Consider the following 12663-nt stretch of genomic DNA (forward strand, 5'->3'; position numbering starts at 1 on the left):
TGTTCATATGTGACGTTGACAGTCTGTTGTTCTCTGTTCTATTGTTATTACTATAACTTGAATTCAAGATGAAATGTCGGTTCCTGGACTCTGAAAAAATGTGACTTATAGTCGGGTGCGACTTATATATGTTTTTTCTTCTTCATTGCGCATTTTTCGACTGATGCGACTTATACTCCGGAGCATCTTATAGTCTGAAAAATATGGTTTTTTTTTTCATAAGAATCTCCGTTGAGCTATAAAACCACGTGTAACTGAATAAACATAAGGTAAAGCTGTTTAATGTCACACTGTGGAACATTACAGGCAGAGCAATGACATATCCATAGAAACAAGCAGGCGGCAGACCCTCCACCAGAAAAGTTACACAATGCACCTTTAAGAGTCAGTCTTGGTTTTATTTCAGTGCTCATTTCTCTTGTTAAATCTTTTCTGTCAGACTATAATTGCGAGGGGGAAAATGGATTGAGAAATTGTCACACAAGCTATTGATTTTCACAGTTTAATGAAGAGCTAAGTGGAGCTGGTCTGGTGGGATTGTATTGGTCATGTCTGAGTCACTGAATAATCCTGCTCTGGTTTGAAGGTGACGGTGGAAAACTTCCTTCGGGTTTTGACCGGGAGGTTACCACCCAGCACGCCGCGCTCCAAACGCCTCCTGTCTGACGATCGAAGCAACATACTCATTTATTTAACTGGTAAGTACATCAGGAAAAAACACACAGTTCACACCTTTCTCATTATTTGTTACAGATTAGGTCCTCAAACCTGCAGTTTTAATGTTAGAGCTTAAAGTTTGTATGGCTATTGTTTATTTTTACAGGCAAAACCTTTGAACTTTGCTCCAGTTTTTGTTCCATGTGGATGACCTCAGTAATTACAGAGACATTAATCATAAACCAGGTCAACAAATCTGTAATCTGTGACAGTTACACAAAAACCTCCAGCACAGAATTCTGTTTTAAAGGTCCGATATTCCACAAAATTGACTCTTGTGAGCTTTAAGCCATGTTATAATGTTGTTCCCGCCTCAAAAACAGACCTGGAGTTGTGTTTTGTTTCATTCATACAAGCTCCAAATCTTAAAATGCTCTGTTCCACCTTGTGATGTTGTGAAGTGGTATTTTTCAAGTTAACAGCTACATTTTAGCTTTTGTTTAGTAGAAATTGGCAGTCATTTGGCTAGAGCTGAACAATTTATCATTTTGGACTGAAAACTGTGATCTCAGACAACACGATTTTCGGAGTGTCAAAGCCACAGTGCTCCTAAAGCCTAATTCTGAGGGTGAAGTTTAGTTTTGCGTCAATTCTATGCGCACTGCTGCCATCACCTTGCTGCTGTCGTTTTTGATTTGTGGATCTGTGTTGAGGTCTATGCACTGCAAAGTAATTCACCACCATAATGCTAAGAGGCGAGGATTTAAACCTGGCGTTCGTGTAAAGTTTAACATGAACCATCTCAGCGTAATTTTCTTACAGAACAGACTCACCATCAGCAGCACATCCTCTGTCACAGAAAGAACACTCATATTCCACTGAGTCGTGTCCTTTTAGTCCGACAGAAGCTGACCGCATCACAAGGAGCGAGCAGTTTTTTCAGCGCTTACAGTTTATGCAAATTAGCCATGTGGTTTTAAGTTTTGTTTGTGTAAAACTTAAACAAATTGGGCTTTACGGTCCAGCGTTAAATCGGTGCAGGACTCTGGTATAATGTAAGTTTCTGTGATGTTTGCAAATGTTCATGTGCACTCAAACTTGATCTATAAAAAAAAAAAAATCATAGATGAAGTTGAAATCGCAATATCTGCCAGAAAAATTGTAATTAAATTGTTTCTTAAGCTCATTCAGCCCTACCTTAGGCTTAAATTATCTAAATGATTCTAGTGAAGGTGTGTGGAGTTTAAAGACACAGTGGAGCACTTCCTGTATGGCCACATGACATCACAATTTGGAACAGAGTTTTTTCAGTTTGAGAGAAGAACTCAGCCTAAATATGAAGGGTTTTGTGTTTGATTTGGTCACTCGATTCTGTTTGTGGTTTAATTTGGGGAACTTGTGTTTTAGTTTAGTGTGTGTTCCTTTGTTAACCACTCGTTTTGTGTAAGCCTGCGTGACCCCTTTTGTGGTTGCGGTTTAATTTGGGGAACTTGTGTTTTAGTTTTCAACATGAACGAAACAAAACACAACTCCAGGTCTGTTTGTGATGAGGAAACAACATAACACAGATCAGAAAATAGCGTCATACGGGCCCTTAAACCGAGAAAGATTCGAGCGTGTTGTGGCGTCACGTGAACCCACCCTGATAATCTTGAATAATGTTTTGATTTGTCGAATACGTTGAACTCTTTTAGTTAAATGAAATCTTCAGTCTGATCAGATGCATCCAGTCTGAGTTTGTGGTTCGTGCTTTGAGCCTCTGCAGACGCCCACTCGCTTCACTCTGTCTGCCCTTGTGTTATTATCAAATGGAGATCGCACACTGATGCTATTTTGTAATGTTTTGCGTGGAGTTTACAAGTTATCCATATAATCTAGGCTTGTTCCAGATCACTATTTTGCCTCATAGTTTGATCATCTGGAGATATACATTATAGAAATATTGATATATCGTATTGTTTAATGTCATGATACAGTATCGATATCGTGGGTTGCTGTGTTGATATATCACCAAGAGTATTTTTTGGTTTATTTTGTTAAATTATTTTGTTACAGAGCTACAGTTTTGTTGCTCGTTTAGTGGAAGAAAACTAATTTATGTGACACATTTGACATGTTTGGATGATTAAAATGTTTGTGTTTCATATTCACTTTGCACAAGAAGTGGTTTAACAAAGACTTTTAGCATCACAGATATGATTTAGCCTTTATTTTTTATTGAACAGTATCAAATCGATTTGAAACATATCGTATCGAATCGAAAGTGCACTGTATCGAGATATGTATCGTATCGTGGCCTATGTATCGAGGTTTGTATCGTATCGGCAACTACTTAACGATACCCAGCTCTAATTGCAAGATAATTTTTTGTATATTTTACTAAATTATTTTGGTTCAACGCTACTGTTTTGTTGCTTGTTTAGAGGAAGAAAGCGCGTTTACTCCTATAACACATTGACATTTTCACTGTTTTGATGATTAAAATGGTTGTGTTTCAAATTAACTTTAGTTTAACAAAAACTTTTGGTATCACAGCCATGGTTTAGCCTTTATTTTTTATTGGATCGATTTGGAATATATCGTACTGAATCGTATTAAAACGAAAGCTCAGTGTATCAAGGGATGTATCGTATCGGCAACTTCTTAATAATAATACCCAGGCTTATTATTTAAGGTGTAATATTTGTGTGTTGTTTTTTTTTTTTTTTTTTAAAGCATCACTGTAGAACTAGTATTGTTTCGTTGTGTAATACCGATTGAGATGTAGACAGAAACAAAATAATAATTACTAAAGGTACAAATTATAGAACCCAACCAACTGTATAAATGATTGATTGTACATATTGGACAAAAAATATCTGACTGGAAATTTCCTGATCTTCTTTATTCCTCCTGATCATGCTAAATTTCTTTTTATTAAAAATTTGAACTTTGATGAGAATTCTACAATTGAGATTCACCGATCTGATACTGGTGTCAGATATCAGTCAATTAAATTTTATTCATAGAGCCATTTACAAACCACAAGGTGACCAAAGTGCTTCACATTAAAATCAACACAATACATTAAAAAAAACAAAAAAAAAAAACATACAAAACTTCAGACAGTGAAATAAGACAAATTGTGCAAAGTGTCACTGCATTACTGCGTGTTAAAAGCCTGTCTGAATAGAAGGTTTTGAGCTGGACTTACTGTGATGGTGCGGTTTGTTCCAGAGTCTGGGGCCAGAGACAGAGAAAGCCTCGTCACCTCAGTGTTTGAGTCTGGCTCTGGGGAGATCCAAGTAGAAGCTGGTTGTTTGACTCCCTGTTTAAGCTGTGGACAGACAGAAGTTAGGGATGTAACTATATCCAAATCTCACGGTACGATATTATCACGATAAGCATCTCACAGTACGATATTTACTGTGATATTTTGAGGCTGATATCATTGTAGATGGGACACATTTTTGCTTTTAAAACCCCTTGACAAGATTTTGGTGTGATTTATTTCCATGAAAATCCCAAGAATTCAAGTAAAAAACACATATATTCATGTTGTCTGCACTGAAATGAATCATGGGATATGTAGTTCCCGATGTTTATAAGCTGTTGCTACTATAAAACCATGTATTTAAGCAAAGGAACTTGTAATTCGATATATTGTGCCAGCCCACGATATTATTGCGAGACTTTTGACGATACGATATCACGATATTTTGGTTATTGTTACATCCCTAACAGAAGTTCAGTCAAATAGAGAGGGGCAAGGCCGTTCAGAGCTTTATAAAACAAACAATAACATTTAGAGTCAATTCAGCTCAACTCCAGCGTGAGTTAGAGGCGAGTGAGGGGCGGACTGGGAGACATAGCAGCTCCAATACTGAAAAATAAGCTGTATTCAGTATAGAGGCTTTGCACCGTCACGTGACCCATATAACAACGGTACCTACGCCGCCATGACACCGGACACACCATGTCATTGACTTCAGTAACATCGGAGAAACATGGGCAGGTTTTGTTGTGTATTTGGTTGTTCTAGACGCTCTGAAAGAGATAAAACGAATCATTTCTTCACTGTTCCTCTGGAAATGACTCATCAGGAGCTCAAACAAGGGAATCATCGAAAAAAAGACGTGGATTATGGCTAGAGAACATAAACCGCGAAGTGATTTCCTATGGTACCATCAAGACACACTCACATCACTTTCATCAAGGTATTTTCTATTTAAAATGTTTCATAGCTTATTTAATGAGAGAAGCACATTTACTGAACTAAAATGTAAAAAGGAAACATTTGCATTGTGAGCGGCAGTAGAAACTGTATCTTCCAACACACATATAAACATGTCACTCGTCGTAGGACCGATGTTTTCTTTATTGCCTTGTTTATCCACAACTATGTCTTCTAGAATTAAATGCTTTTTCCGAGTGGATCTTTCTAACTTTCGCGAGGATCTTTTCATGGACGATTCTTTCGAGGTTCGGCTCACAGACTCTTCGACTCGTGCGTCATGTTGATCAGAGGAGCCCAGTGTGGGTTCGTTGAATCGTAAACTAGTGCGGGTTTTCCTGGATAAATTAATGAAATTTTTGTTCAGTAAATGTGCTTCTTTCATTTAAATAAGCTATGAAACCATTTAAATAGCAAATACCTTGATGAAACTTCGGATGTCTTGATGGTACCATAGGAAATCTCTTCGTGGTTTATTTTTGCTAGCTGTAATCCGTGTCTTTTTTTCGATAATTCCCTTGTTTGAGCTCCTGATGAGTCATTTCCAGAGGAACAGTGAAGAAATGATTCGTTTTATCTCTTTCAGAGCGTCTAGAACAACCAAATACACAACAAAACCTGCCCATGTTTCTCCGATGCTGCTGAAGTCAATGACAGTGTGTCCGGTGTCATGGCGGCGTAGGTACTGTTGCTATAGGGTCACGTGACGGTGCAAAGCCTCTATTGGCCTCTAAATATCAGTTCAGCTTATATCCTGGTTGGACAGCTGCATTAAGTATAAATTATTCTTAAAGACAATTTTCTGGTTGTAGTTGGTCAAGAACATTGGTAAGTAAGTAATTGTACATGTATCATTTTGATGTCTAACTGTGCACTAAAAAATAGATGTTTTATGTTTTATAACCTTCTAACTTTTCCCCGTCTAAGGTTTGTCGTGGCTTTTATGTGAACTCTGTTTTTTGCAACCGCTAAAATGAGTCGCTCTCTGGCTTTTTTGTTTTGTAATGGAGCTCACAGGAGGAAAAAGGTTGGAGACCCGTGGCTTAGAAAGTCTCATAATGTTTGAACTTTTGTGTACGCAAAGCTTTTCTGTAGTTAATTGAGGATAAATGAAATGGCTACATAACACATTTGCTTCAGTTTTATCTGATTTTATTTTTGTTTTAAGGAAATAAATACTATTTTCATTCTGCTTTTGTATTTCGAGTATCGACAGATATTTAAATGGTATCGAAATCTGTATCGGATCTGAAAAAGCTGGATTTGTCACTTTTTCCCATTTCTTTTGAGCATAAATTCATAAGAACACTGAAGACTGAAATCTGAATTGCTAAACATAATAGAAGATTCATTTCAGAACATGTCTGTAAAGGTCTGAACTGTCAGAAAAGAAAATTTGGTTGTAGGGAGTAAGGAAGTAATGTTACCTAATGTGATCTTTGTTATTAGCTCATTAAATCAATCAAACTTTATTTATAGAGTGCTTTTCATACAAAAAATGCAACAAAATGCATGATCGTACCCATTCAAATTCTGATGTCAATTAAATTACCATTAACCTCACAGCCCTAGATAGATGTTTGTTTGTTATTTGAGTTAATTTGTTAGTAAAATTTGATAAACCACAGCTTTTAAACTCATTTCATTTCACAGTCAGACACATTACCGCTCTCCTCCTCTGCCTTTTCTCCCACATAGTTCATTCTCTGTTTTTTTTCTCACTTTAAAAACCCATAAACAAATGAATAATACATCTTTTCACTTTGGTTTCTGTAACAGGTCACGGCGGAAATGGTTTTCTGAAGTTCCAGGACTCGGAGGAGATAAGCAACGTGGAGCTGGCTGACGCGTTCGAGCAGATGTGGCAGAAAAGAAGGTGTGTGATTTATTTATGAAGTGATGCATAATGCTCCTCTGTGGGCTTTTAACACGCAGTCAAAACAAGCAAACAAAACAATATAGAAGAGGCTCTCAAAATGTGCTGCGTGGACTGATTTTAGTGCTAGTCAGAGATAACAGATGGTAAGCATTCATTTTGAAAGTCCTGTATTACACAAAACAGACTCTTTTAGCAAAAATTGAGCTTTAAGCCATGTTAGAATGCTGTTACCTCCTCAAAAACATATCTGAAGTTGAGTTTTGTTTTCCTAAATATGCAGTGTTTGTGTGTTAAACATGTGTGAATGAAACAAAAGGGCCCAGTCAAGCAGAAGTAAACAGCAAGGCCAAAAATTCAAGTTAATGCATCTGATATAAAAATGTATTCAACAGATACATATGTACTCTAGTTTATGAAACTGTTCACCTTTTTTCTGTACCATTTTTGGTTCTAAAGTTACATACGTTTTAAACAGACCATGTATGAAACATGGAACAAAAATTATCAGTTCAAAGACCTGCAAATCATGTAAATAAACTGATGTATTTCATCATATCTTGTGTTATTCCATCTGTTGATGAAGGTACATGATTTAAAAAAAAAAAAGTATTTAAAATGATAAAAATTTTCTTGGAAGGACTGACATATTTTATAGAAATAGTTTCCTTTCATTTTGAAGTAATATTAAAGTATTCAGAAGAAAAAAGCGACAAATTATGTTAAATCCTGCACCTTCTATTTGTTTGAACAATTTTCCCTCCGTTACCATGACCTTTCTTAATAAAAAATCTCATGACTCAAAAAGTAAGAGGTTTTTCAACCTAATCTTGTACCATATGGTAGAAAACTATATGAAGCAAATATTCAAACCAGTTTGTTAAGGATATGTAAGTGAGAACCAAGAGTTATCACTGTTTGTATTTATTGCCCAAAAAGTGCTGCATATTTCATTTCCTTTGTTACTACATGAGTTTTTAAATTTTTTGTCAACAACTTGAAAGAATATCACAGGTTTAACTTTACCCTGTTGGAGTTTGTAACTCTTTCCTACATTCTGATACTTTACTTATTTCAATAGTTCCTCTAGTTTCTGAATAAGAGACATTTGAATGTAAAAAATCTGCCCCTGTTTCCCTCCGTTATACCACTTGACTGGACCCAAAACACAAATCCAGGTATGTTTGGGATGAGGAAACAACATAACAGAGATCAGAAAATAGAGTAATCTTTTATTATTAGTTTGTCTACAAAGCTCAAAATGCTCTGTGTCTGTGTTGAAACTGTAGTTTTCAAGTTCACATCGACCTTGGACCTTTTGTTCAGCTGAGATTCCATTTTAGTTCTGCTTTAGTCCTAGTTTAGTCTGGGTTCAATCTTGATTTAGTGCTTGTTGAGTCCAGCTTCAGTTCAGGTTATCAAAAGTACTGAAAAATCAGATACTAAACGATACTAAAAGTAGTATCGAAACTAGGTACTCATTTGAACAAGTACTGATACTAACACACTCCAGTTCACAGGACAATGAACCTTTCCTGAACAGTGTGAAGAATCCCTCAGTCGTCCAGGTAGAATCCACGGCGAGGAGAAAATTCAGTTTGTCGACTGGACAAAAGTTAGATTGTTTGAAGACGTTTCACAGCTCGTCCAAGCTGCTTCTTCAGTTCTGGTCAGACGCTGGTGGACAGATATAAGGAAGGGTCTCGGTCTCGGTCTCAGTCCCGCTCTGGTCCCAGTCTGGTCTCAATCTCGGTCTGGTCCCGATCTCAGTTCTGATCTCAGTCCCGGTCTGGTCCCGGTCTGGTCTCGGTCTGGACCCGGTCTGGTCCCAGTCTGGTCTCAATCTGGTCTCAATCTCGGTCTGGTCCTGGTTTCAATTCTGATCTCAGTCTCGGTCTGGTCTCTGTCTGGTCTCTGTCTGGTCTCTGTCTGGTCTCTGTCTGGTCTCTGTCTGGTCTCTGTCTGGTCCGGTCTGGTCCCGGTCTGGTCCCGGTCTGGTCCCGGTCTGGTCTCGGTCTGGTCCTGGTTTCAGTTCTGATCTCAGTCTCAGTCTGGTCCCAGTCTGGTCCCGGTCTGGTCCCGGTCTGGTCCCGGTCTGGTCCCGGTCTGGTCTCGGTCTGGACCCGGTCTGGTCCCAGTATGGTCTCAATCTGGTCTCAATCTCGGTCTGGTCCTGGTTTCAGTTCTGATCTCAGTCCCGGTCTGGTCCCGGTCTGGTCTCTGTCTGGTTCCGGTCTGGTCCCGGTCTGGTCTCAATCTTGGTCTGGTCCTGGTTTCAGTTCTGATCTCAGTCTTGGTCTGGTCCCGGTCTGGTCCCGGTCTCGTCCCGGTCTGGTCCCGGTCTCGTCCCGGTCTCGTCCCGGTCTGGTCTCAGTCTGGTCTCAGTCTCAGTCCCGGTCTGGTCCCGATCTGGTCCTGGACCTGGATCAGTCCTGGTTCAGTCTGTACGCGGTGCAAAAATCCGACATCGCAGTCACTGAAGTCACGTAAACGGGAAACGGCTGTTATCCGTTTTTTCCGTTTTTCATTTAAACACAAAATCGAAAAACTGAAAAAACAAATCATTACCTGATTTTTAATTTTGGTTTTGGAGACAAATAATGAAGAAAACAGTTGTTTTTTTCGTTTTCTTATTTTTGGTTTTATATTTAAAAACAAATAAAGGAATGATACATGGGTTTGTGCCCTTCGCTCTGTGCATAATGTGGCACTTTGTATCAGAACAAATAAAGAGCACATAGACTCGTATACACTGTGGAACCAACCTGGACCACTGAGGCACTACACAGATATAAAACCACATAGAAATATAATAGGAAGTACTAAGATTTGATGTTAAAAATCACATTCTAGTGTCTAAAGAAAGAGTATGTTCCAAGTCTATTTAATTTGAATTAACGCTGAAATAATTAGCCAGTCCAACACCCATTTTTTTTCATTTTCAAATTGGCACTTGGAAAAACAAACAAATAAATAAATAAATCGACTGCACAAAATAATTGGACTCCGCCGCTGCAGAGAGGAGTCAGTTTTGAAAGCTCATAATTCTGAAGCAGTCTTTGGTGCGCTGCCAAAGCTCAGCCCCGGCGCACTTGTAACCGCCTTGAACCACCGCCTAAAACGACACTGTGTCCATGGAGATATTGTGGTGTTGCCTGGAGTGTTCCACAATATGGCATTAAAGGTATCTGTCGCTATGGAGATAAGTAAATGACTCCACCAGGCCAATTTATAGGTCAGATGTTTGGAGAGGCAATCCGGCTTACCACAAGAATGTGTGTTTTCAAGTTTTATATTAAAACCAAAAAAACATTTGGAAGTTTACCTTATGCAAAATGACTCTTGTGAGTTTTAAGAATCTGTGTAGCATTCGTTCATTCGTTTTTCACAATAAAACCAAAAAAAACAACAACTATTTTCTTCATTATTTGTCTCCAAAACCAAAATAAAAAAACTGATAATGATTTGTTTTTTCATTTTTCGATTTTGTGTTTAAATGAATAATGGAAAAACGGATAACGGACGTTTCCCGTTTCTGTGACTTAAACTGCGATGTCGGACTTTTGCGATGCATATGGACTGAACCAGGACTAAACCAGGTCTAAACCAGGTCTAAACCAGGTCTAAACCGGGACTGAACCAGGACTGAACCTAGGACTAAACCAGGGCTGAACCAGAGCTGAACCAGAGCTGAACCAGGTCTAAATCAGAACTGAACCAGGGCTAAACCAGGTCTAAACTAGGACTAAACCAGGACTAAATGAAGACTAAATCAGTCTGGGTCCTGATCTGGTCCAGGTCTCAGTCCTGATCACCCGACAAAAGTGAATTGTTATCAGTTTTTTCATCTTGATTTTGGAGACAAATAACGAAGAAACAGATTTTTTTTTTTTTTTTTTTATGTTATAATGTTTTTAACCTCCTGAAAAATGGTTATGATTATGATTAATCTCTCTGTAATTACTGGATCTTTCAACATGAATCTGAATGAACATAATTATCGCAAAGGCTCATAATTTCCTCCATAAACACCAAAATCTTCTGTCTTATTCTGCTTAAAACTGCTAACCCCGTAGTTTAAAGCTACATTGTGTAACTTTTCGGTTGGGGGTCTGTCACTTTCTGTCATTTCTCTGCCTGGAATGTTCCGCAATGTGACATTAAACAGCTCTACGTTACATTTATTCAATTACAGGTGGTTTTATAACTCAAAAAAACAAAACAAAACAGGCATTCTGACTCTGAACGGGGTCGCCTCTCCACAGATCTGACCTGTAACAGATAGAAAGATTTAATACCACACTGACAAAGCAATAACATCTCCACGGGGCAAAACATTTGACAGACTCTCGACCAGAAAAAGCTCCACAATGCACCTTTAAATCTGCACAAAAATGTTCTGAAATGTGAATCTCTTATTACTTCGCCACTTCACTCTTCAAGTCTTTTTGTAGATTCTTCCGGAGGCGTTTAAAAAGTGAACTTTGAACAGAATCGTTTTATTAAAACACGCAAATTAAGTATTTTTTTTCCCATACTTTCCGGTTACAATTACGTCACCGGTCTAGTCCGACTTGTTTGCTCTGATCTTAACAAAAATCAAGCGGAGGAAGTGACAGAGAGCTACGTGGGCGTCTTACAGTGAGCGTGCGGCTTTCCTCCCGTCGCCATGGAAACTGCTGTCAGATAGATGGGGATGCAGGATTGTCTGGTGCCGAGTCCTATTATAACAAATGAGCGGGTTTTTTTTTTTCTGACAGCTGTGCATCCTCCCATGTGAGGGTTAAGTGAGCGAGAAGATGGGGTCAAAATCTCTGCACCCGTCTCTATTTAATTAGTGCTCTCGTGTGAAGCTGAATTTTCGGTTTTGGACTGTAAATTAGGGCTGAATAATTTGGGGGAAAGAGCTAATTGGGATTTTTCTGGACAAGCATTTTGACTAATTTATGTTTTAAAGCACCCGTATTACACTATTTTGTGATCTGTGTTATAATGTTTGCTTGTCAAAAACAGACCTGGAGTTTTGTTTTGTTTCATTCACACATTTTTAACACACAAACCCTGCATATTTAGGCTGAGTTCTTCTCTAAAACAGAAAATTTCACCTGTTACAAGATGTGCTTCACTGTGTTTTTAAACTCCATACACCTTCTCTAGAATAATTTGGTTATTTTCAGCTCTGGAACTGCCAATCTCTATGAACTAAACGTAAAAGGTCGCTGTTAACTTGAAAACTACCACTACATGACATTATAAGATTGTCTGAGGGGAGGAACAGCCCTCAGGACAAAAGTGTCCCTCCTATGTGCTCTGTGTCCTGCAGCATTGGGGAAATTCAGAACACACTACACGAAAGCGCCTCCTGAGTGGGGCTGGGTGTCATTAAGAGAGTTAGACCCCGTTTACACTGAAACAAATCCACGTATCACCGTATCGGAAACGATCTGCGTCCACACACGTCGTTTCTGTGTCCGCAATCCTTCCTTATCCACACAGCTTTAAGCATATTTGTTTACATTTTACAGAAACTAAACTTGTGTTGCATTTTTATATGAAGCACTCTATAAATAAAGTTTGACTGAGCTTTCGATTTAATACGATATCTTTCAAATGGATTCAGTACAGTTCAATAAAAAATAAAGGCAAAATCATGGCTGTGATACTAAAAGTCTTTGTTAAACCACTTATTGTGCAAAGTTCATATAAAACACATCCTCAAAACAATGAATAAGTCAAATGTGTCGCATAAATGAGTTTCCTTCCACTAATCAAGCAACAAAACTAGCGCTGTAACAAAATAATTTAGTAAAATATGCCAAAAAATACTCTTGGCTGTATATATTGATACTGTATGTTCAAATTAAACGATACGATATATAGATATTTTATATTTTTGCTCACCCCTACTCCTGAGCTT

The 12663-nt window shown here is 38.2% G+C and overlaps 1 protein-coding gene across 2 annotated transcripts in view; it reads left to right on the forward strand.

Moving 5' to 3' along the window:
- The window catches only part of pigk (phosphatidylinositol glycan anchor biosynthesis, class K), a 102686-nt gene that overhangs the window by 5315 nt on the left and 84708 nt on the right, over nucleotides 1-12663 (forward strand). For both annotated transcript variants that reach the window (XM_020941033.2, XM_055151583.1), the window contains exons 5-6: nucleotides 587-698; nucleotides 6650-6746. In XM_020941033.2, coding sequence (XP_020796692.1) covers nucleotides 587-698; nucleotides 6650-6746 — 209 coding nt within the window. The remainder of the gene's footprint in view (nucleotides 1-586; nucleotides 699-6649; nucleotides 6747-12663) is intronic.

Source organism: Boleophthalmus pectinirostris, unplaced genomic scaffold (assembly GCF_026225935.1).
Source record: "Boleophthalmus pectinirostris isolate CB_2022bp ecotype Guang Dong unplaced genomic scaffold, ASM2622593v1 HiC_scaffold_16, whole genome shotgun sequence".
In the NCBI taxonomy this organism is placed as follows: Eukaryota; Metazoa; Chordata; class Actinopteri; order Gobiiformes; family Gobiidae; genus Boleophthalmus; species Boleophthalmus pectinirostris.